General features: G+C 44.5%; 1 protein-coding gene across 1 annotated transcript in view; it reads left to right on the top strand.

Moving 5' to 3' along the window:
* Positions 1–23622, top strand: part of LOC124622719 — a 66341-nt gene that overhangs the window by 17743 nt on the left and 24976 nt on the right. Inside the window, exon 2 of the mRNA XM_047148510.1 lies at positions 9756–9859. Coding sequence (XP_047004466.1) covers positions 9756–9859 — 104 coding nt within the window. The remainder of the gene's footprint in view (positions 1–9755; positions 9860–23622) is intronic.

Here is a 23622-nt window from a genome sequence, read left to right as displayed (position 1 = left end):
AGTGTCATGGCACTGCGCGGCAACGTCTCTAATTTGTTCACTAAGTTTGTCTTGTTTTTTGTCATTATTGTCAAGTTTTTCGTTCTGTTGTTTGAAATTTTCATCGATTTTATTAAATCTTTCATTAAACTGTTTGAAATTTTCACTCTGTTGTTGTAGCAATCTTACCATAATTTGTTCAAAGCCAAAGTTAGCGTTTATACTCTCTGTGCTGTTTAGTGGTGGATCTGGAACTCTCTCGCTTACTGTAACCATTTGGTTATTCTGAGATTTACAAAAAGGTTTGTCAGTCAAATGTATACTATCAGTCATTGTTTCGGAATTAAATACATCTGTCCTACTTTGTGTGATCTGTTCATTTTCATTAGACAGATTTGACTGTACATTACTTGAATTTTCCAAATCGGGTGTGTTAAGCTCTACAGCGCTCATTACCATAGAGCATTCTGCGTCATCAATTGTCGTCAAGTTAACAGACGAGACAATTGAGTTCGTTTGTTCATCATTAAGGTGAAAGTCATCATTAGTGGTTGGAATGCACTGATTGTTAGTGAACGCAGGATTGTCATCATTACGTTGCGTATCACAATTACTATCGGTCACGTTGTTTAAGTCGGTAATTTCATTCACAATACTTCGCGATACACTATTCACAGTCTTTCGCGGCATTTTTACAAAAGTCAAAATTTTTCACAAAGCAAATAAGCACAATGCAAAAGCAACACACAAATACAACAAAGCAGCAAATTGCCGTTGACCTGTAGAAAGAAAGTCACAATATTATTAAAAGCGTTGCGCCAAATCCTAATTATCTAAGCAAATAAGAGCAGATATCTGACTGTCGCTCAAAAGACTCTCAACGAAATACGATCCTGGACTGGGTGTCGCCAAGTGTAACCTCCCCACCGCAATTTTTTTTATAAGAAAATATAGCAATACTTAATAGAAATGGGGGCCAAGTGTAACCTCCCTACAAAAATTTTAAAAGAAAAGGACGATACTAATTAGAAATGCTGATGGACATGGCTCTATGCGTAACCTGCCTACAATCAAATGTACTGACAATGGCAACAAATGTGAAATTCGCAATCTGACTCAATTATAAATCCTTCAAAAAATTAAAGTCCATTCAGTGACAAGAAAATTCAATTAAACCGAAATATCGGTTTTTGGCCCTGTGTAAAAACAATCAGAATTAAAGTCTTACCTCAGAATAAATGGATGTCACATATCTGCTCTTGCTGTTGCGCACCACTTGGAGGAACTACATTGCAAATAATAATATTCTCCTTTTTTTTTGTAATTCTAGTGAAATTTTTCTTCAAAAAGAAGTGGAATGAAATGGGAAGTGCAACGAGATCTTTAGTTCAAAAAATTAAACTTTTGAGAAAATGCTTTTGAAATAAAAAATTATTATTGGGAGACTTGTTGGAGAATAATTACAATAAATAAAATTTTTCATTATCTAATGATTATATTAATTAACAGTATACCTCATTCCTCATCTTGACCATTGTTGCCGACCGCCTACATCACACAACCGCACTGGGCTGCTACTACTGACCGACCGCTCTGCATGACGACTACCGACTGAGTACTGCTCTCAACTAGACAGAGCTACAGACTCGCAACGACTGACTGACTGCTACTCTGCATAGCGACAACTAACTCGCAAAGACTACTACTGACTGAGAGCCGCTCGCAACACTCGCGCGGTCAAGCGCATACACTCTGGTCACAGATGCTACAATGCCTCGCCATCGCTGCTGCGTTACATACGTGTTTCACCACAGAAAGTCAAAATCGTGAACTTCTGTTGCTGCTCTTTGGAGGTAGTGTTATGTGATACCTGCCGCTGTGGCCGAGCGGTTCTATGCGCTTCAGTCCGAAACCACCCTTCTGCTACTGTCGCAGGTTCGAATCCTGCCTCGAGCATGGATGTGTGTGATGTCCTTAGGTTAGGTTTAAGTAGTTCTAAGTCTAGGGGACTGATGACCTCAGATGTTAAATCCCGTAGTGCTTAGAGCCATTTCAACCTTTTCTTATGTGACTGTTATGTAAGGTCACTTCATAACTGATATTCGTTTTAATGGTTGTTTCTGAAGACATTGCATGGGTGGTTTAGCTAACGTTGTAGGTTATCGGCGTCTGATGTCGTTCTTGCACATTGTACCAACATCTTAATCACAGAGCGCTTCTTTGTCGAGCGATCGCCAATGGCATGAAAGTAAAGGTATGCGTGCGCAGGTTTTCTGTACATACTGTGGGCCCAAAGCACCCTCTCAATTTGTGGCGCGCGAGGATGTCGAGGAAGATTAAGGGGTCGTTGCTTTCTGCTTCCATAGTGAACCGCGTGTTACTGTTAATGCTACTGAAATGTTCCAGAAACCCATCAAGTTTTCGCGCCCATGGTGCATTCATCATTTCGTCCCACGGACAAGAAAAAGTTATATTTTAAGCGAAATTGGATAGTGCGAAGGCGGTCTGAACAATACTCCACTGCATTCAGTGCGTCTGCTATTCGCATCGACTCGTTTCATACGCACTCTGCTGGTTTCCAAAGAAGCAGATACTTCCAGAGCTAACATGCTCCGGTGGCTTGTCGCATCTTTCGACGAAACGTGCGTCACCTACCTCGCACAAGTTTGGAACTGCCGACGGCAAAACGCAATGAGGCTACTGGCCGCCTATTTTCGGTTGTATGGCGCTGAATTCTGTTTTGTTCGCACCTGTCTGAGGCCCGATTCCGTACGGTGAGGTGGCGGACTCTGGCTACAGCCTGCTCCATGGTGCATCATACTTGTTAGTGAGATAGATACATGCTCTTACACAGCCGGCTGGTGTGGCCCAGCGGTTCTAGGCGCTTCAATCTGGAACCGCGCGACCGCTACGGTCGCAGGTTCGAATCCTGCCTCGGGCATGGATGTGCGTGATGTCCTTAGGTTAGTTAGGTTTAAGTAGTTCTAAGTTCTGGGACTGATGACCTCAGATATTGAGTCTCACAGTGCTCAGAGCCATTTTTGCTCTTACGCCAAGCAACACTTTTCATGCGAATCTGAGTACAGTCATACAAAGCGCGTTTGTTTATTGAGGCGTGGTTCGACAGTGTTGTTGATCAAATTCGGACGAATCTTGCCTTCCTTTTTGACCAGTTCAGGATCGTGTTTGCACGTAGATAGCGAGACTCAATCGTACTCTTTTATCTGTGAGCATTCACGCAATTTAGGCTCTCTCACATTCAATGACACGTGAGCAAACTGTTTTAGTGAAGCTATTTTTCTGTATACTGTAGAAAGCTAAAATATTATGCCCATTTGTGTTATCCCTTGCATCGCTTGTAGTCGCCCATGTAAAGCTGCTTATAACGTACCTCAAACAGTGAACATCAGACTGAATTTGCTGCAGTATCCGGTTTCGTCTCCTTATTTTGTTGGAAGTCCCTTTGTTCGTCGTTGGAATCACGTATCGCCCGCATCTCGTGGTCGTGCGGTAGCGTTCTCGCTTCCCACGCCCGGGTTCCCGGGTTCGATTCCCGGCGGGGTCAGGGATTTTCTCTGCCTCGTGATGGCTGGGTGTTGTGTGATGTCCTTAGGTTAGTTAGGTTTAAGTAGTTCTAAGTTCTAGGGGACTGATGACCATAGATGTTAAGTCCCATAGTGCTCAGAGCCAATCACGTATCTTTGCATGTTCACGACCAGAACCGATCATATCTTGACTCCTTGTCCCTTTTAACGGCTCTGTTGTTTAAACAAGCAGCGCACTCGCTTCGTATCGCCATATATTAGTCTCATATTTTACGTTATATTTCAGCTTTCCCGTAGATATTTGTGTCGCAGTCTGCTGATGAATGCAGTTCCACTGACAGCTCTACCTTCAGCTCAGTTCTTTTAATAAGTTCGTCGGAAATCACTCTAAATCAGAGGTTAATATTTTAGGAGGCCTAATTTCACATTCGGAAACGAGGCACCGAAGGTGGTAGATGGGTTTTGCTATTTGTCAGCAAAATAACTGATGATGGCCGAAGAAGACAGGATAAAAAATGTAGACAAAAATGGCAAGAAAATCGTATCTGTAGAACAGAAATTTCTTATTTCGAATATAGATTTAAGACTTAGGAAGTCTTTTTTTTAAGGTCAATGCCTGGCGTGTATCTATGTATGGTAGTGGACATGGATAATAAACTGTTTAGGCAAAAAGAGAATGGACTTTTGAAATGTCGTGCTCCTGGAGAATGCTGAAAATTACATGGGTAGATGATGTAACCAAAAAGAGGTTACTGAATAGAACTGGGGAGACAAGAAATTTGTGGCAGAACTTGACTAAGAGAACGGATAGGACGCTTTCTGAGACATGGAGGGGTCACCAATTTATTATTGGAGGGAAGTGAGGGGGGAGGCTCAAATGGCTCTGAGCACTATGGGACTTAACTTCTAAGGTCATCAGCCCCCTAGAACTTAGAACTACTTAAACCGAACTAACCTAAGGACATCACACACATCCATGCCCGAGGTAGGATTCGAACCTGCGTCCGTAGCGGTCGCGCGGTTCCAGAGAGGGGGGTAGGGATGGAGGGTGAGATCGTAGAAGGTGACCAAGGGTCAATAGAGTAAGCAGATTCAGAAGGATGTAGGTTGCAGTGCTTATCCAGAGATAAAAAGAATTTCACAGGATAGAGTAGTCTTCAGTCTTCACACTGAAGACCAATAATAACAACAACAATAGTCTCAGATTTCAGTGCTAAGTCAGATCCTACAAATGGCCATCACATAGGATTGCACGTGTGTTTGCATAAAGGGCGAACCTCTTTACACTAGGAATCAATTAGTTTTGCATGTAACCCTCCCAACTTTAACTCATCAGTTTCCTTCTCAGAAACATAAACAAATGTAACGTTGCGCTTGCAAAAGTTTAGTCGTTCTCAGTGTGTATCATTGATTCTGATTGGGTTACCACATGCGCCTGCCATGAAAATTAGCTGAAAATCAGTTACAAGTTATTGAGGATTCTAGTTAAACACTGAAGTTAAAGTTTGAAGGCATCTGTTAGCTTCACGCTTTGCCCAAACAGAATGGTAAGTGCAAGCCTGTGATCGATCGCCGCAGTCTCTATCACAGATAGATGAATCTATGATGAATGTTGATTTTTTTTAAATACTTACCAGCCATCAGAGGATATTGAGAAATAGATAAGTAGTTTCGACCGTTTGCAGTCATATCCAGATCTGAAATGTATTGGATTGAAGTATTGCAAGATAGGAATTACATTCATCATTAATGGTATTTAGAGAATGTTTTAACGAAATTGTTGATCAGTACATACCACAATACAAAAAGCTGTGTTTAAGATAAGAGGCCAATTTGTCAATTGGTTGTTAACAACGCAAGAGAATGTCAACTGTAAAGTGCATCGACTGCATCTGCTATCTAAAAATGACGTAAAACGGACACAGAAGCATCATAATAGCTGGAAGCTTCAAACAAAACTTGAAAATCATTACAAATAAGTACCCCAGTCATACAGTTATAATTGGTGGAGACTTCAATCTACCCTCGATTTGTTGGCGAAAATAGATGTTCAAAGCCGGTGGTAGACAGAAAACATCATCCGAAATTGTACTAAATGCTTTCTCTGAGAATTACTTTGACCAGTTTGTTCGCGAGCCCATACGAATTGTAAATGGTTGCGAAAACACACTTGACCTCTTAGCCACAAATAATCTTGAGCTAATAGGGAGCGTCATGACGGATACAGGGATTAGTGAACACAAGATCATTGTAGTGAGGCTCAAAACCATATCAACCAAAACCACTAAAAATAAACGCAAAATATATTTATTTAATACAGCAGATAAAAATTCTCTTGATGCCTTCCTAGGAGAGAGTCTCCATTCCTTCCAAGCTAATTATGTAAGTGTAGACCAGATATGGCTCAAATTCAAAGATACAGTATCAACAGCAATAGATAGATTCATACGCATAAGTTAATAAAAGACGGGACTGATCAACCATGGCACACAAAACACGTCAGAACACTGTTGCAGAAGTAACGAAAAAAGCATGCCAAATTCAGAAGAACGCAAAATCACCAAGACTGGCTAAGTTTCACGGAAGTTCGAAATTTAGTGGGGACGTCAATGCGAGATGCTTTTAATAGCATTGTCTCAAAATATGGTAGAAAAACCAAAGAGATTCTGGTCGTATGTAAAGTACACCAGTGGCAAAAGACAGTCAATACCGTCACTGCGCGATAGCGATGGAAATGTTACCGATGATGGTGCCACTAAAGCGGAGTTACTAAATTCAGTTTGTAGAATGAAGGCTTTCACGACCGGGTGACATGGCTGTTGATATACTTTCCGGGATGTGAGGTCGTGGTCCAAGAACTTTTCTGCTCCTTACGTTTCGTCCAGAACTGCGCTGGACTTCCTCAGAGGCGCTGCTTCGCTGAGTCTTGCCGACTGACTGGTCGGGTGTCTGAGAGCGACTTATATATTGTGAGAAAGGGGGGCGTGGTTCAGGTGACACGTGATGAGCAGTGATAATCCATAGCAAAGATAAGGTTGACTATCGATTACCACCTTGTCAAAGATAAAAATTGTTAACAATTTTGTAGAGCCACTGACCATATATCGCTAAGTTTCATAGCCTCCTCTTTCCTATTAAAATTATCGTGATGTTTATAAATTTCAATAGCTTCTCTATATAGCCGTGGATAGTAATTTAACGTTGTAGATAAAACTTCGGTATCCGAAAACTTCACTTGGTGGTTGCCTGGTTGAAGAGCATGTTCCGCTACAGCTGATTTTTCTATTTTTCCAAGTCGACAAAGACTTTTATGCTCTTTCAGTCGCGTGTTTATGCTTCTTTTGGTAGTAATAATACAAACTTTACCACAGGTACATGGAATTTTATACACACCACATGTCGACAGGGGAGGGCGTTTGTCCTTCACAGATCGTAGTACTTGACTTATTTTCTTTGTTGGTTTAAAGACAGGTTTTATGTCATGTTTTCGTAAAATCTTACCGATCCGATCTGTTACGTTTTTAATAAAAGGGAGAACTACTGTATTTTTCTGTCGTTGTGGTTCATTCTTATCTTTTGGTCTTCTATTCCTTGGACGCAAAATTCTATTTATCTCTTTTCTTGAGTAGCCTTTTTTTTCAAAAGCCTGCTTCAGATGTTTCACTTCAGCATCCAAATGTTGAGGTGTACATGTCCGTTCCGCTCGATCGATAAGACTTTTTATGACACCCCTTTTTTGTTGTGGATGATGATTAGAATTTTTATGTAAATATCTGTCCGTATGTGTTGCCTTCCGAAAGACTTTATATTCCAAGCTTCTGTCGGACCGTCTCATAACTAGTTTTCCGTAATTCCTTCACGAAAGAAGACGAAGTAAATATTCCAGAATTCGAAACCAGTACAGCTGTTAGTATGAGTGACATAAAAGTAGATATCTTATGTATTGCGAAACAACTCAAATCACTTAAGAAATGCAACTCTTCCGGGCCAGATGGTATACCAATCAGGTTCCTCTCAGAGTATGCAGACACAATAGTGCCTTTCTTAGCAATCATATACAACCGCTCACTTGACGAAAGGTCTGTTCCTAAAGACTGGAAAGTAGCACAGGTCACACCAATATTCAAGAAAGGAAATAGGAGTAACCCACTGAATTACGGGTCCGTATCACTGACCTCATTTTGCACTAGGCTTTTGGACCATATACTGTACTCGAACATTATCAATCACCTTGAAGAAAATGACTCATTGACACATAACTAACACGGATTCAGAAAATATCGTTCTTGTCCATGAAGTTATAAGTGCTGTCGACAAGTGATCTCAAATCGATTCCATATTCCTAGATTTTCAGAAGGTTTTTGATACCGTTCCTCACAAGCGACTATTAATAAAATTGCCTGCATATGGAGCGTCGTCTCAGTTGTGTGACTGGATTCGTCATTTCCTCTCAGGGATGTCACAGTTCATAGTGACAGACGGTAAATCATCGAGTAGAACAGAAGTGATATCTGGCGTTCGGCAAGGTAGTGTCATAGGCCCTCTGCTGTTCCTGATTTATATGAATGATCTAGGCGATAATCTGAGCAGCCCCCTTAGATTGTTTGCAGATGACGCTGTAATTTACCGTCAAGTAAAATCATCAGACGATCAATTCCAATTACAAAATGATCTAGAGAGGATTACTGCATGGTGCGAAAAGTGGCAATTGGTACTAAACAAAGAAAAGAGCGAGATCATCCACATGGGTACTAAAAGAAGTCCGATAAATTTTGGGTATACGATAAATCGCACAAATTCAAGGGCTGTCAATTCGACTAAATACATAGGAATTACAATTACGAACAACTTAAATTGGAATGACCACGTAGATAATATTCTGGGGAAGGCGAAACAAAGACGGCGCTTTGTTGCGAGAACAGTTAGAAGATGCAACACACCCACTAAAGAGACAGCGGACATTACACTTGTCCTTCCTCTGCTGGAATATTGATGCGCGGTGTAGGATCCTTACCAGGCAGGATTGATGGAGGACACCGAAAAAGTGTAAACAAGGGCAGCTCGTTTCGTGTTATCGCGCAATAGGGGTGAGAGTGTCAGTGATATGATACGTGAGTTGGGATGGCAGTCACTGAAACAAAGGCGGTTTTCTTTGCGGCAAGGTCTATTTACGAAATTCCAATCACCAACTTTCTCTTCCGAATACGCAAACATATTTTTGACACCCGCGTACGAAGGGATGAATGATCATCATAATAAAATAAGAGACATCAGAGCTCGAACGGAAAGATTTAGGTGTTCCTTTTTCCCACGCGCCATTCGAGAGTGGAATGGTAGAGAAGTAGTAATAAAATGGTTTGATGAACCCTATTCCAGGCACTTAAGTGTGAATTGCAGAGTAACCATGTAGATGTAGATGTAGATAATGTGAGCCTATGTATGTCACAAATGACAAAATACTATCATTAAGTTACAAGAAAACATTACATTTAAGGCGTACTTCAGAACTCGTGATTGCAACCTGAGTATATAGTGAGTAAAGACGAGCAGTGTTGTCGCGCCTGGAAGCGCCATACAATAGAGTCATATTGGCAGATGCCAGCGACCATTAGCTGGTTGTAAACAGACTGGCCCGGCGTTGAGGGCTCAGCCTCACAGGTGAAGAAAGCGCTAGAAGTAGGCAGCACTTAGACATCGCCTTTTTGTATTGTAGTACGCACTGTTCAGTAATTTTGTTAAATTCTTTTCTAAATACCACTAATATTGATGCAAGTCCTGTCTTGCAACCCGTTATTTCAATATCTCTCAGCTCTCAAGATGATCGGAAACCGTCGAAACTAGTTATCTATTTTACCATAAGCGAGCTTAGCCAGCAAATATTTTACAAAAGAAAAAAATCCACATTCATTAAAATAACGGATCGCTCTCTCTGCACTGACAGTGTTAGGAACTACGGAGGAATCTCCCTTCGAGGAGTATGCTCTCGTTTCATGCGAGACGCTACGCACGGCCCTAGCGGTCGACCCGGAAAGCGAGTAATAGCGGGAACTGTATGGACCCAGCCGGCACCCTCGTGAAAGACGCGGGCGCTAAAACGCCGCGACAAACAAGCGGCAGACGCACGTAGCGAGCGCAGAGTGGAGCACGCAGCGGGAAGCGGCGAGCGGGCGGCGGCGACCCGGCAGTGCGGAGGCGGCGAGCGAGTGGGAGGCGGCGGCGGGATGCGGGGCGCCAGCGGCGTGCTGCTGGTGCTGCTCGTGGTGGCTGCGGGGGCGGAGCCGCGAGCCGCGCGCGTCAAGCGCAGACTCGTCTTCCTCGAGGGCACCACCTGCTGGGTGAGTTGTCCGGCCAGCTCTCTCTCCTCACCAGCTGGAACGCCAGCCACAAGAGGCGAAGTCGTAATGTTCTGTCCGTCACCTCGAAAAAAATATACCCGCGAACATGGATCTTCTCGACGGTGTCAGTCGTGCTCCACGAACTTACACTTCAATCGGATGACTTTTTCACAACAGCGGGTGACTGGGTGGAGACTGATGTGTTGGTAAATGTGCCAACACCTTGTAGATAGAGGAGGCCGAAATGGAAGCTATCTAACGGAGACGGGAGTGAATTCTGGAACAGGATAAGTAGTGAATTCTAATAAGAAAAGTATGCAGCTCCTCGAATACTTATCTTTTATTCTTTGATGTGAATACAGCATTCTTGATGAGACAATTTATACGATAGCTATCAAACTATGTAAGGCTAATGGCGCCTTGCTAGGTCGTAGCCATGGACTTAGCTGAAGGCTATTCTAACAGTCTCTCGGCAAATGAGAGAAAGGCTTCGTAAGTGTAGTCGCTAGCAAAGTCGTCGTACAACTGGGGCGAGTGCTATATCGTATCTCGAGACCTGCCTTGTGGTGGCGCTCGGTCTGCGATCACACAGTGGCGACACGCGGGTCCGACATGTACTAAATGGACCGCGGCCGATTTAAGCTACCACCTAGCAAGTGTGGTGTCTGGCGGTGACACCACAGAGACCGTGGTGTTAAAATCTACATTTCAGTTGTTCAGGAAACGCCCCACCTCGAGAGAATCTGGAAGTGTCTCCTACGCAGGGTCTTCTGATAAGAGTAAAAAGGAGATGAGCCAAACTTTGATAGGCCAGAAAAGCAGCATCTTTGTCATCTGGGGCGATAAAGTGGAGCACGAACAGCTTTCCCCGACACTTCGTCTTTACAACCTCTTGTAACCTCGTGAGGACAAAAATGGTTCAAATGGTTCTGAGCACTATGGGACTTAACTTCTGAGGTCGTCAGTCCCCTAGAACTTAGAACTACTTAAACCTAAGTAACCTAAGGACATCACACACATCCATGTCCGAGGCAGGATTCGAACCTACGACTGTAGCGGTCGCGCGGTTCCAGACTGTAGCGCCTTGAACGCTCGGCCACTCCAGACGGCTCGTGAGGACATTTTGCCAGTTTGTTCCTGCAGCGGTTGCTCTTTACGACCTTATCTTGTTGGTAGCACACCATTGCAGTTCCGACAAAACCATTCAACATCACTTTGTCGGATGATCTCTCGCTTGTTGCATTTCTCGGCGGTGGTGATTAAACGTACACAGATAAGCCAAAACATTATGACCACTGCCCACTGCGATGCTGGATGCTGCCAGTTGGCACTGCCGACACGGAATGCGGTAACACGGACGGAGGATCGACCCAGCGACGATATGGGCTGCTAACGGGGAAATCCATTGAGATAACCGACTTTGATAAAGGGGATATTATTATTTCGCGGAGTCTGTGAACGAGTATATCCAAAACGGCGAAGCTGGTCGAATGTTCACGTGCTACTGTCGTGAGCATCTACGGAAAGAGGTAGGACAGTGGAACTACCATTAGGCGCTAAATGGTTGGATGTCTACAACTCTTCACAGAATGCGGGGTCGGAGGCTTGTTTGCTCTGTAAAGTAGATTAGATGGTGATCTGTGGCATCTCTGCCGAAAGAGAACAATGCTGGTATACCCACAAGTGTTTCAAAGCATACCGTTCATCGTTCATTGCTGAACATGGAGCTGTGCAGAAGATCACTCCTACGTGTTTACATGTTGACTCAACGACGCGGTCAGTTATGAGTGCATTGGTCACGGAACCATCGGCATTAGACCGTCGATCCATGCAAACGTCTCCCCTCTTGGCGTGAATCACATTTCTGCTACACTAGGTCGATGGTCGTCTCCGCATAGTCATCGAGGTGAATGGCGGCTCGAAACGCACAGGGCGCCAGGGACGCGGACTTTTGGGGACAGTATTGTACTACGGGAGATATTCTCCTGCGCTTGTATCGGACCTGTGTTAGTAATCGAATCAGTGATCTATTTGGTTTCAAAACGGACAAACAAGCTACTAAGCAGATGGTCGTAATGTTTTGGTTCGTCAGTGTACTTCCGTTGTTTGCTTCTATCCTTTGCCTCGATGGGCTTCGTGGTGCACGCTGTTCCTTGGCTATTAGGAGACTGAGGAAGTCATTTGAATTGTCCTGACATGGCTGCAACATTTCCGGAGCTACCTCGTTTCGGACGGATTTTGCTGATAACCTCTGCACTGAGCGCCCTTAAACTCCGCTCGCTGGCATTGTTGAATGCTTTTGAGCAGTCGCAGAACACAAGAGTGTGGCGACTTTTTCAGCTTAAAAAAATTGTGTAAGATGCTGAAATCTGATCCGTGACTAATTTCCCCTTACTCCATTTTCGTCTCACTTGTGATGTGCCTGTTTTGGAACACTAGGATTTTCACTTAGCCTCACTGTTCATCAAACATAGTGTGCCATTTCATTCTTCGTCAAACGGGCCTACTCGACAACTGCGTCAGCAACTGGTGCACTGTTGCCGTACGCTCCCTCTAGGGTGAACACGGCAAGAAGCGTAGTCCGATTTGCCAGAACCTTTGTTGAGCGGAAGAAAGGTCAAATGAAGCGAACGTTTTTTTTTTAATTTTTTTACTCCTAAGGGGCCAAACTGCTGAGGTCATCGGTCGAAGCGAACATGTGTTTCGGCTTGAATGTAGAAACGTTTCTGAGAAAACGACGGTCAGAATTTCCCGATTAACTACATTCCTTTTCGCGAGTAAAGAAACCAGTCAAAGCAGTGGCACTGTGATCAGCGTCGTGGTTTCAAGCTCCCGCACACTGTATTCGAAACCAATTTATTATTTTAATTTCTGTTTTTACTTTCTGTACCTGCGTCCGTAGTGCACTGCCAAACGAATGTTTTTCTTTTCATATTCTAACAACGTTCTCCTTATTTGTATTTATGAATGGTGAATGAATTTAGAGAAAAATGAAAAAAAAAACAATAATGAATGAAAACTTGATTGAAATTCTTTTCGGTGAAATTTCTGTAGTCGATATGGATTTTTAATCAGTTGTAAGCGCCAGTTTTCGAAAAATGATCCGTTATGGTCGTTTGCCGCGAAGTTACTACCAGCACATGAAACCTTCAGAAATGTTAACGACGCTTTTTTTCCCAGTGAGCTTCTTACGGAGAAATGTCTCTTTGGGAAACTTACCTTCGCACGATGCTCGTGGTGTTCGAAATTCCTGTCTTTCGAATGTTTCTACGACCGGTATCACCGCAGTAAATGCACCAGATCTTCCTGAAGATCACACATCAGAATAGAACGTAAGAATCGAAATAAGAACGTAATATAAGAATATGAGGATTTAAAAAGATTGTAACTCTTGAATATACCACACACAGATATGTTATTCTACTGTCCATTAAAATTGCTACACCAAGAAGAAATGCAGATGACAAACGGGTATTCATTGGACAAATATATTATACTAAAACTAACATGTAATTACGTTTTCACGCAATTTGGGTGCATAGATCCTGAGAAATCAGTACCCAAAACAACCACCTCTGGCCGTAATAACGACCTTCATTCGCCTCGGCATTGAGTCAAACAGAGCTTGGATGGTGTGTACAGGTACACCTGCTCATGCAGCTTCAACACGATACCACAGTTCATCAAGAGTAGTGACTGGCGTATTGTGACGAGCCAGTTGCTCGGCCACCATTGACCAGACGTTTTCAGTTGGTGAGAGATCTGGAGAATGTGCTGGCCAGGGCAGCAGTCGAACATTTTCTGCATCCAGAGTGGCCCGTACAGGACCTGGAACATGCGGTCGTGCATTATCCTGCTTAAATGTAGGGTTTCGCAGGCATCGAATGAAGGGTAGAGCCACGGGTCGTAACTCATGTGAAATGTAACGCCCACTGTTTAAAGTGCCGTCAGTGCGAACAAGAGGTGACAGAGACGTGTAACCAATGCCACCCCGTACCATCACACCGGGTGATATGCCAGTATGGCGATGACGAATACACGCTTCCAATGTGCGTTCACCGCGATGTCGCCAAACACCGATGCGACCATCATGATGCTGTAAACAGAACCTGGATTCATCCGAAAAAATGACGTTTTGCCATTCGTGCACCCAGGATCGTCCTTGAGTACACCATCGCAGGCGCTCCTGTCTGTGATGCAGCCTCAAGGGTAACCGCAGCCACTGTCTCCGAGCTGATAGTCCATGCTGTTGCAAACGTCGTCGAACTGTTCGTGCGGATGGTTGTTGTCTTGCAAACGTCCCCATCTGTTGACTCAGGGATCAAGACGTGACTGCACGATCCGTTACAGCCATGCGGATAAGATGCCTGTCATCTCGAGTGCTAGTGGTACGAGGCCGTTGGGATCCAGCACGGCGTTCCTTATTACCCTCCTGAACCCACCGATTCCATATTTTGCTAACGGTCATTGGATCTCGACCAACGCGAGCAGCAATGTCGCGATACGATAAATCGCAATCACGACAGGCTACAATCCGACCTTTATCAAAGTCGGAAACGTGATGGTACGCATTTCTCCTCCTTGCACGAGTCATCACAACAACGTTTCACCAGACAATGCCGATCAACTGCTGTTTGTGTATGAGAAATCGGTTGGAAACTTTCCTCTTGTCAGCACGTTGTAAGTGTCGCAACCGGTGTCAACCTTGTGCGAATGCTCTAGAAAGCTAATCATTTGCATATCACAGCATCTTCTTCCTATCGGTTAAATTTCGCGTCTGTAGCACATCATCTTCGTGGTGTAGCTATTTTAATGGCCAGTAGTGTATACAATGGTCGCATGACACTTTTTGTGAAACCCAGTTATAATTTTAAGATTAATATAACGCCATTGTATACCTTACCTCGATAAGACACATTCGTATAGTAACCTTTTACGGACATAAAATAAAATAAAAACAATAAGCTGGTTTCGAACACGAAGCACAAATCTGGTAGGCCGCGACACCGAGCTCATCGCATGCTAAAAGACATCTAAATTCTTCGAATACTTTGACGGTTCTTTTCTCAAAAACGGTCGAGTATCTACGGATAAGTCGAGATGCGTTTTCGCTGCTTTTGACTCCTCTTCCAGTGAGTTAAGTTTCTAGGAAATCGGGTTAGGGCACTTGTCGTGTTCCCCTAGTTAGTGTGCATTGTCGTAGGGCTGTTCCCTTCCCAGTGTAGAAAATGAAACATCGTACAGTACTGGTCTTTGCCAATAGCCTGCGCCATTTTGTTTTGGCTTCACTGGTAGCGTCCCATGTTACAGTGGCGTGGGGATATCTGGGTGTGCCGAGGCTGTAGACATGCACTTACAAACAAACAAGCAAGTAATTAAGTACTTTTTTACGAAGTGATAATTAAAACCATATGACTACTCCTAGTACGTATCGCCTACACTCAACCTCATAATATTAATGTTAGGTACAAAAAGACCACCCATCTTAACCATTAGTCAGACTTTACCAAGCCAGATCCTTCCCCTTGTAGGAATACTTTCTACATCTCTCTCTTCATCTTCTCTGTCTAATACTTCAGTTCCCAATTAATCTTCCATTTAGCTTTTAAAATTTACCTCTGACACCACACTTCAAGAGATCCCCGTTTCTAAGTCCCCATGCCAACCCAAATTGTACTTCCGTGCCGTGCTGCAGACGTAAAACTGCAATTTTTTTATTTTTTATTTTATTATTATTTGGCTGTCTCTACACAGCCATTCATCCCGCTAACACAGTAATGTTTCTATCAAATATTGTGCTGTTAATTATATAATTTACAAATTCTCATTTGGATAAGGATGTAGAATGAAATCATTCGTCCATCGGCTATACAAAGGAACCAATAAGGCATTATCCACGGATGATTTACGAAAGCCACAGAAAAATTTAATTCGCACTCAGATACTATTAGATGAGAGTCAGCTGTCTCGACCACTGGGCCCCCCTGTTCCAGTTTTCTGAGCATCGTCATAACTCAGTATCGCCCACCAGTAGTGGTTACTGGCCTGCAATTCTTTTTATAATATCTTAAGCTCTTCTTAGAAACTCCCTAGAATGTTTAGACTGTATTTAAACTCTGTCCACAGGCTCCGGAGGCCTCATCGATACCGACCGACCACCGTGTCATCTTCTACTAAAGGCGTCACAGAATGTGGTACGGAAAAGAGCGTGGATTCAGCACACCGCTCTCCAGGCCGTTGTCAGTTTTCATGACCTGGAGCCGCTATTACCCGGCCGTGGGTCTTCTCAGTTGGTCTCTCGAATCTCACTGCAGCCCGTTCGAGTCCTCCCACCAACGAGAATCGAACACGGTCCTTCGCTTGGCAGTAGACCGCGCTGGCCACTCAGCTGCAGAGTCGGACTTAGATTCTATTTACATCTTTTGAAAACTGTAACGACTTTATACTTTATTTTCCTTTCTGCGTTAGTTCTGTACACCTACATTGATCAGGCTACCAGTTCTGTTCTCCACGTAGATGGTTACCTCCGGATTTGGTAATTAATATATCGTTTGGTTTTTAATAATTTTTTACCACAACACATCTGAAATGCTCCTAATTTACCCTTTTTCGGTCTTGCGTTATCATACACAAAAACGAGTATACACCAATCGAAATATAATGTCGTATTCGACTTCCTTTGCGTAAAAGTTACTGAAGATGCACAAACACAGTGGGGATTTAACTTCCTAAAGTTCGCAACGTTATACACTACTGGCCATTGAAATTGCTACACCAAGAATAAATGCAGATGATAAATGGGTATTCATTGGACAAATATACACTCCTGGAAATTGAAATAAGAACACCGTGAATTCATTGTCCCAGGAAGGGTGAACTTTATTGACACATTCCTGGGGTCAGATACATCACATGATCACACTGACAGAACCACAGGCACATAGACACAGGCAACAGAGCATGCACAATGTCGGCACTAGTACAGTGTATATCACCCCTTTCGCAGCAATGCAGGCTGCTATTCTCCCATGGAGACGATCGTAGAGATGCTGGATGTAGTCCTGTGGAACGGCTTGCCATGCCATTTCCACCTGGCGCCTCAGTTGGACCAGCGTTCGTGCTGGACGTGCAGACCGCGTGAGACGACGCTTCATCCAGTCCCAAACATGCTCAATGGGGGACAGATCCGGAGATCTTGCTGGCCAGGGTAGTTGACTTACACCTTCTAGAGCACGTTGGGTGGCACGGGATACATGCGGACGTGCATTGTCCTGTTGGAACAGCAAGTTCCCTTGCCGGTCTAGGAATGGTAGAACGATGGGTTCGATGACGGTTTGGATGTACCGTGCACTATTCAGTGTCCCCTCGACGATCACCAGTGGTGTACGGCCAGTGTAGGAGATCGCTCCCCACACCATGATGCCGGGTGTTGGCCCTGTGTGCCTCGGTCGTATGCAGTCCTGATTGTGGCGCTCACCTGCACGGCGCCAAACACGCATACGACCATCATTGGCACCAAGGCAGAAGCGACTCTCATCGCTGAAGACGACACGTCTCCATTCGTCCCTCCATTCACGCCTGTCGCGACACCACTGGAGGCGGACTGCACGATGTTGGGGCGTGAGCGGAAGACGGCCTAACGGTGTGCGGGACCGTAGCCCAGCTTCATGGAGACGGTTGCGAATGGTCCTCGCCGATACCCCAGGAGCAACAGTGTCCCTAATTTGCTGGGAAGTGGCGGTGCGGTCCCCTACGGCACTGCGTAGGATCCTACGGTCTTGGCGTGCATCCGTGCGTCGCTGCGGTCCGGTCCCAGGTCGACGGGCACGTGCACCTTCCGCCGACCACTGGCGACAACATCGATGTACTGTGGAGACCTCACGCCCCACGTGTTGAGCAATTCGGCGGTACGTCCACCCGGCCTCCCGCATGCCCACTATACGCCCTCGCTCAAAGTCCGTCAACTGCACATACGGTTCACGTCCACGCTGTCGCGGCATGCTACCAGTGTTAAAGACTGCGATGGAGCTCCGTATGCCACGGCAAACTGGCTGACACTGACGGCGGCGGTGCACAAATGCTGCGCAGCTAGCGCCATTCGACGGCCAACACCGCGGTTCCTGGTGTGTCCGCTGTGCCGTGCGTGTGATCATTGCTTGTACAGCCCTCTCGCAGTGTCCGGAGCAAGTATGGTGGGTCTGACACACCGGTGTCAATGTGTTCTTTTTTCCATTTCCAGGAGTGTATTATACTAGAACTGACATATGATTACATTTTCACGCAATTTGGGTGCATAGATCCTGGGAAATCAGTACCCAGAACAACCACCTCTGGCCGTAATAGCGGCCTTGATATGCCTGGGCATTGAGTCAAACACAGCTTGGATGGCGTGTACAGGTACAGCTGCCCATGCAACACGATACCACAGTTCATCAAGAGTAGTGACTGGCGTATTATGACGAGCCAGTTGCTCGGCCGCCATTGGCCAGACGTTTTCAACTGTTGAGAGATCTGGAGAATGTGCTGGCCAGGGCAGCAGTCGAACATTTTCTGTATCCAGAAAGGTCCGTACAGGACCTGCAACATGCGGTCGTGCATTATTCTGCCGAAATGTAGGGTTTCACAGGGATCGAATGAAGGGTAGAGCCACGGGTCGTAACACATCTGAAATGTAGCGTCCACTGTTCAAAGTGCCGCCATTGCGAACAAGAGATTTATCCTGTTGAAATGTAGGGTTTCGCAGGGATCGAATGAAGGGTAGAGCCACGGGTCGTAACTCATGTGAAATGTTACGCCCACTGTTCAAAGTGCCGTCAATGCGAACAAGAGGTGACCGAGACGTGTAACCAATGGCACCGCATACCATCACGCCGGGTGATACGCCAGTATGGCGATGACGAATACAAGCTTCGAATGTGTGTTCACCGCGATGTCGCTGAACACGGATGCGACGATCATGATGCTGTAAACAGAACCTGGATTGAACCGAAATACCATTCGTGTCAAGGGTAACCGCAACCATGGTCTCCAAGCTGATAGTCCATGCTGCTGCAAACGTCGTCGAACTGTTCGTGCAGGTGGTTGTTGTCTCCCAAACGTCCCCATCTGTTGACTCACGGATCGAGACGTGGCTGCACGATCCGTTACAGCTATGCGGATTAGATGCGTGCCATCTCGATTCCTGGTGATACGAGGCCGTTGGGATCCAGCACGGCGTTCCTTATTACCCTCCTGAACCCACCGATTCCATATTCTGCTAACAGTCATTGAATCTGGACCAACGCGAGCAGCAACGTCGCGATACTATAAGCCGCAATCGCGATAGGTTGCAATGCGACCTTTATCAGAGTCGGAAATGTGATGGTACGCATTTCTCCTCCTTATACGAGGCATCACATCAACGTTTCACCAGGCAACGCCAGTTAACTGCTGTTTGTGTATGAGAAATCGGTTTGAAACTTTCCTCGTGTCAGCTCGTTGCAGGTGTCGCCACCGGCGCCAACCCTGTGTGAATGGTCTGAAAAGCTAATCATTTGCATATCACAGCATCTTCTTCTTGTCGGTTAAATTGCGCGTCTGTAGCACGTCATCTTCGTGGTGTAGCAATTTTAATGCCCAGTAGTGTATGTTCTGAAATGGCGTTTGTCAATATTTACCTTCTCATTCAGTCGTAGTTAATGTACCTGCAATGTCATTCGTAGACTGTAAACGATTTTGTAGAGATAATACGTCCGTATGAGAGGAAACCTATCACAACATTGTGTGTGAGCCAGTATATATCAGACATATATGTGTTACTGCTCGGATGTTACAACGCGTTAGTAATAAGCGCAACAGAAAAATCTACTGTGGAAAGTTTCTGTTTAGAAAATCCAAATTGTGAATTAACTATGTATAGATTTCCGCTTTCACTTCCGGAAGACAGCCTGCATTAAATGTGGTTGATGTCAAGATGGTAATATTGAAGGTAGCGAGCAAAGGTGTAGCTCCTATGTCGGTTAATGATAACACCAAGAAGCAACTGCAATTGCAGACGGTACCTCAGACCATACTTGAAGTAGTCGTGTGAACGTGGTACAGAATGAGTTCATTGCAGTCAGTATGGCAGTGAGGAGATGTGTTAGACAAGCTGCACCTCTTCAGAGTCAGAATTTGCCTCTAGTCCAAAAACACTGATACACGCTACTTTTCGAATTTATGTAGGAAAAGTGGATGTAAGCGAAGAGTCATTATATTACAAAACGGTGCTATTAAGAGCCTGTTGTAACTAACTGGAGAAATGTTTGGGTATACGATGTTTTATCGGGAAGGAGGAAAGTATGTTAGTGATTGTAAGGGTTAAGAGCATTCGGGCATCAGCACAAAAGAGATTTCTGACGTCCGCATGCGTCAGTATGTCGGTCACGATCCGCGGTGGTGCTCACTTTGTTAGCGAAGTTCGTTAGGCCCCTGCGCCGGTGTGTAGTCTCCCTCGCTGCCCCCCCCCCCTCCCCTCTCTTTCTCTCTCTCTCTCTCTCTCTCTCCGTGTGTGTGTGCGTGTGCGGGTGTGTACTCACGAGTGTCTGCATTAGTCATTTGCCACAATGAGCTGCTCATACAGGTTGCTTGTTTTTGGAATTTGCGACGATACGTGCTAATTAGAGTTGAGCCAATGCGAAGCGCGGAATAGCTAGCTGAGACGACAAGTGGCTAATAGGAACTGGGGCGCCGCTGATGTCACGGATTTCCGTACGTACGTAGTGACGTCAGGACAGTGTCTCGTAAATAAAACGTACTTACGTAGGATAGAGGCAATGTTGCTTCACGTTTGACTTGCTGTAAACAGGAAAGGCGATTCCGACGGAATGAAAATGCTTTGCTGATACGGAAAGGAGTATATGTAGCCAGACGTGTCTTTCCTGAATTCATTAGCGGGTTTTTCACGGAAGAACATACTTTATTTCACTAATTATTTAATTTTACGACCTGTATTGCGAATTATTAGCTGGTTGTTTAGCACAACTGACAAAGATGTTCTCGGGGTTCATGGTTCACACGTGAAAATCAAACAATTTAGTAATCAGAGCGATTTATTGTTCCCGTTGAATATACAAAATAATACACTCATTATCACTGAAGGCAAAAGTAAATAAATAAATGACAAATCGGTTTAACAAAGATGGACTTGTTAATCATCGCAGTCATCAGAACATGGTAAGTGTAACAAGAAGCACAAAAGTTTTCTTTAAATGAAAAATGTTTCGTAAAGTAGCCCACATGGAAACCAAAAGAAATTATGATGTTTTTATTACTTTTGAATTTATTTTCCTTGACAACATTGGACGTTTCGTACCGATCTAAGCATCGTTCTTCAAGTATTTTATAGAAATAACACTGCAATGAATACCTAATTCGTTGTATTCTTTTTTACATAGACGAATGTCTAAGGGTATTACTTCTGAAATATTAAATTTCCTAATGCATTTTCAAATAACGGATACTTCCTAATAACTGGCCGCTGTGGTCGAGCGGTTCTAGGCGCTTCAGTCCGGAACCACGCGGCTGCTACGGTCGCAGGTTGGAATCCTGCCTCGGGCATGGATGTGTGTGAAGTACTTAGGTTTTTTTTGGTCTCATTTTGTTCTATATTGTTCGTTGAATATGTTCGGGGCGGACGTCCGATGGCACTCGTTCTGGTTCTTCGTTGATCCGTTCACTCAGTTTTTTATTACAGAGGGTATCTAACCCTCTGACCGAACACGCTGCGCTACCGTGCCGGCAGAGGTAAGTTAGGTTTAAGTAGTACTAAGTCTAGGGGGCTGATGACCTCAAATGTTAAGTCCCATAGTGCTTAGGGCCATTTGAACCATTTGAACTTCCTAATAAATAACTTATTTATCAAAACATCAACCATCTGATGCTCTCTGATGCTAGAAAGAAAGAAGGACGGAAGGCAGATTGGGGTTTAACGTCGATAGCGAAATAATGGAAAAGGAAATCGACCGTCGCCTTTTTAAAGGAGCCATCCCGGCGTTTGCCTTACGTGAATTTGGGAAATCGCGGCAAACGTAATTTGCATGGCTGGACGGGAACTTCAAATGTTGTCCTGCTGCACACAGTTGCATTGTGGTAAGCCGGCCGGGGTGGCCGTGCGGTTCTAGGTGCTACAGTCTGGAACCGCGCGACCGCTACGGTTGCAGGTTCGAATCCTGCCTCGGGCATGGGTGTGTGTGATGTCCTTAGGATAGTTGGGTTCAAATAGTTCTAAGTTTTAGGGGGCTGATGACCTCAGAAGTTAAGTCCCATAGTGATCAGAGACATTTGAACCATTGTGGTAAGCAGTGTGCCACCTCGCTCGGTCCCAATGCTCGCCATGGAAAAAAAAGTAAAGAGTCGTGTCGCATTGTTCAGCCGGAAACTTCACTGCGCACTCTGAGACCTCGCCATCGCGATGTGCAGGTATGGGTGTAGGTACCTTATCTGTATCAGTTTAGTGTAATGAATTTACTCGTCATGTGACGAGTGTAGTAGAGTTTTGTTTGTGTCGCTGAAGACGAAGGGAAACATTGAATTTCAGTATCGACATACAGCCTGCTCCTCTAGAACAATACCAAAGGGCTTGCATATCTTAACGTTTCAACCCATATTCGACGTAAAGATCTCCATCTCGATAATGCAGTTTGTTAGGTACCACTTCGGTTTAACCCACATTTTATTTTTTAATTGTCCACTTCAACAGTTTTGTATCGCGCCTGTAGACATCATGTAGCATTCAGAGAGTAAGTCGTACTGCGGAACGCAGACAGTCAGGCGAAAGATTTCATGTAGGGAAGCAAGTAATTTTGTTTAATAAATCCGCTTTTTCCAGTACGGATACAAGGAGAACCCTACAGGTCATAAATACTTTCTTGCAACAATATTATAACGCCAGAAATCTTTCAACTTAATAAAAAAATGAATATTGTTTAGGCTAAAGAAAATGTACGAACGGCTATGAAATATAACGAGTGCAAGTACGAGACACAGGTTGTGCGCCATAATAGTCAGTTGCCAATAGGATGCCTTCTGATCTAGTTCTGTCGTAAGACCATGCTCTCAGGAAATTGCTAGATTTCAGTTAATCATTATCAACTCTGTCGACATTACCAGTTTATGGTGTTTAGTAAATAAATACATCATAATGACATTCATTTTGAACGTTATTCTGAACCATATAGATTCCCGATTGATCACTTAGAATCACAGGATGTAAAATTGCACTTTACACAGAACCCGACACCCTGACACTGCCTTTGCGAGGGACATAAACTTAGAGAACTTCTCGGCAGAACAGGTAAAAAGAATTATAGACGGCGACACACGAAAATAGTTCAAGGATGGATTGTCATAATCTCCGCAAAACTCGGGTGTAAAAGCACGGGCAGTAATACTGTACGCCTCTTATACCATCTTCTATCCCCCCAGGGGGTCCACAACTCTTTTGTGGATAGCCGGCCGAAGTGGCCGTGCGGTTAAAGGCGCTGCAGTCTGGAACCGCAAGACCGCTACGGTCGCAGGTTCGAATCCTGCCTCGGGCATGGATGTTTGTGATGTCCTTAGGTTAGTTAGGTTTAACTAGTTCTAAGTTCTAGGGGACTAATGACCTCAGCAGTTGAGTCCCATAGTGCTCAGAGCCATTTGAACCATTTTTCTTTTGTGGATACGTGCATAGCGAGCACGGGACCCCGAGCTAATGTGGCCCTCCTTCCTTTCCGGGCTGCATACCTTCCTTTTCCACATCCTTC

Source organism: Schistocerca americana, chromosome 7 (assembly GCF_021461395.2).
Source record: "Schistocerca americana isolate TAMUIC-IGC-003095 chromosome 7, iqSchAmer2.1, whole genome shotgun sequence".
Classification (NCBI taxonomy): domain Eukaryota; kingdom Metazoa; phylum Arthropoda; class Insecta; order Orthoptera; family Acrididae; genus Schistocerca; species Schistocerca americana.
The sequence above is the reverse complement of the archived record's forward strand: the minus strand, read 5'-3'. Positions and strand labels throughout refer to the sequence as shown.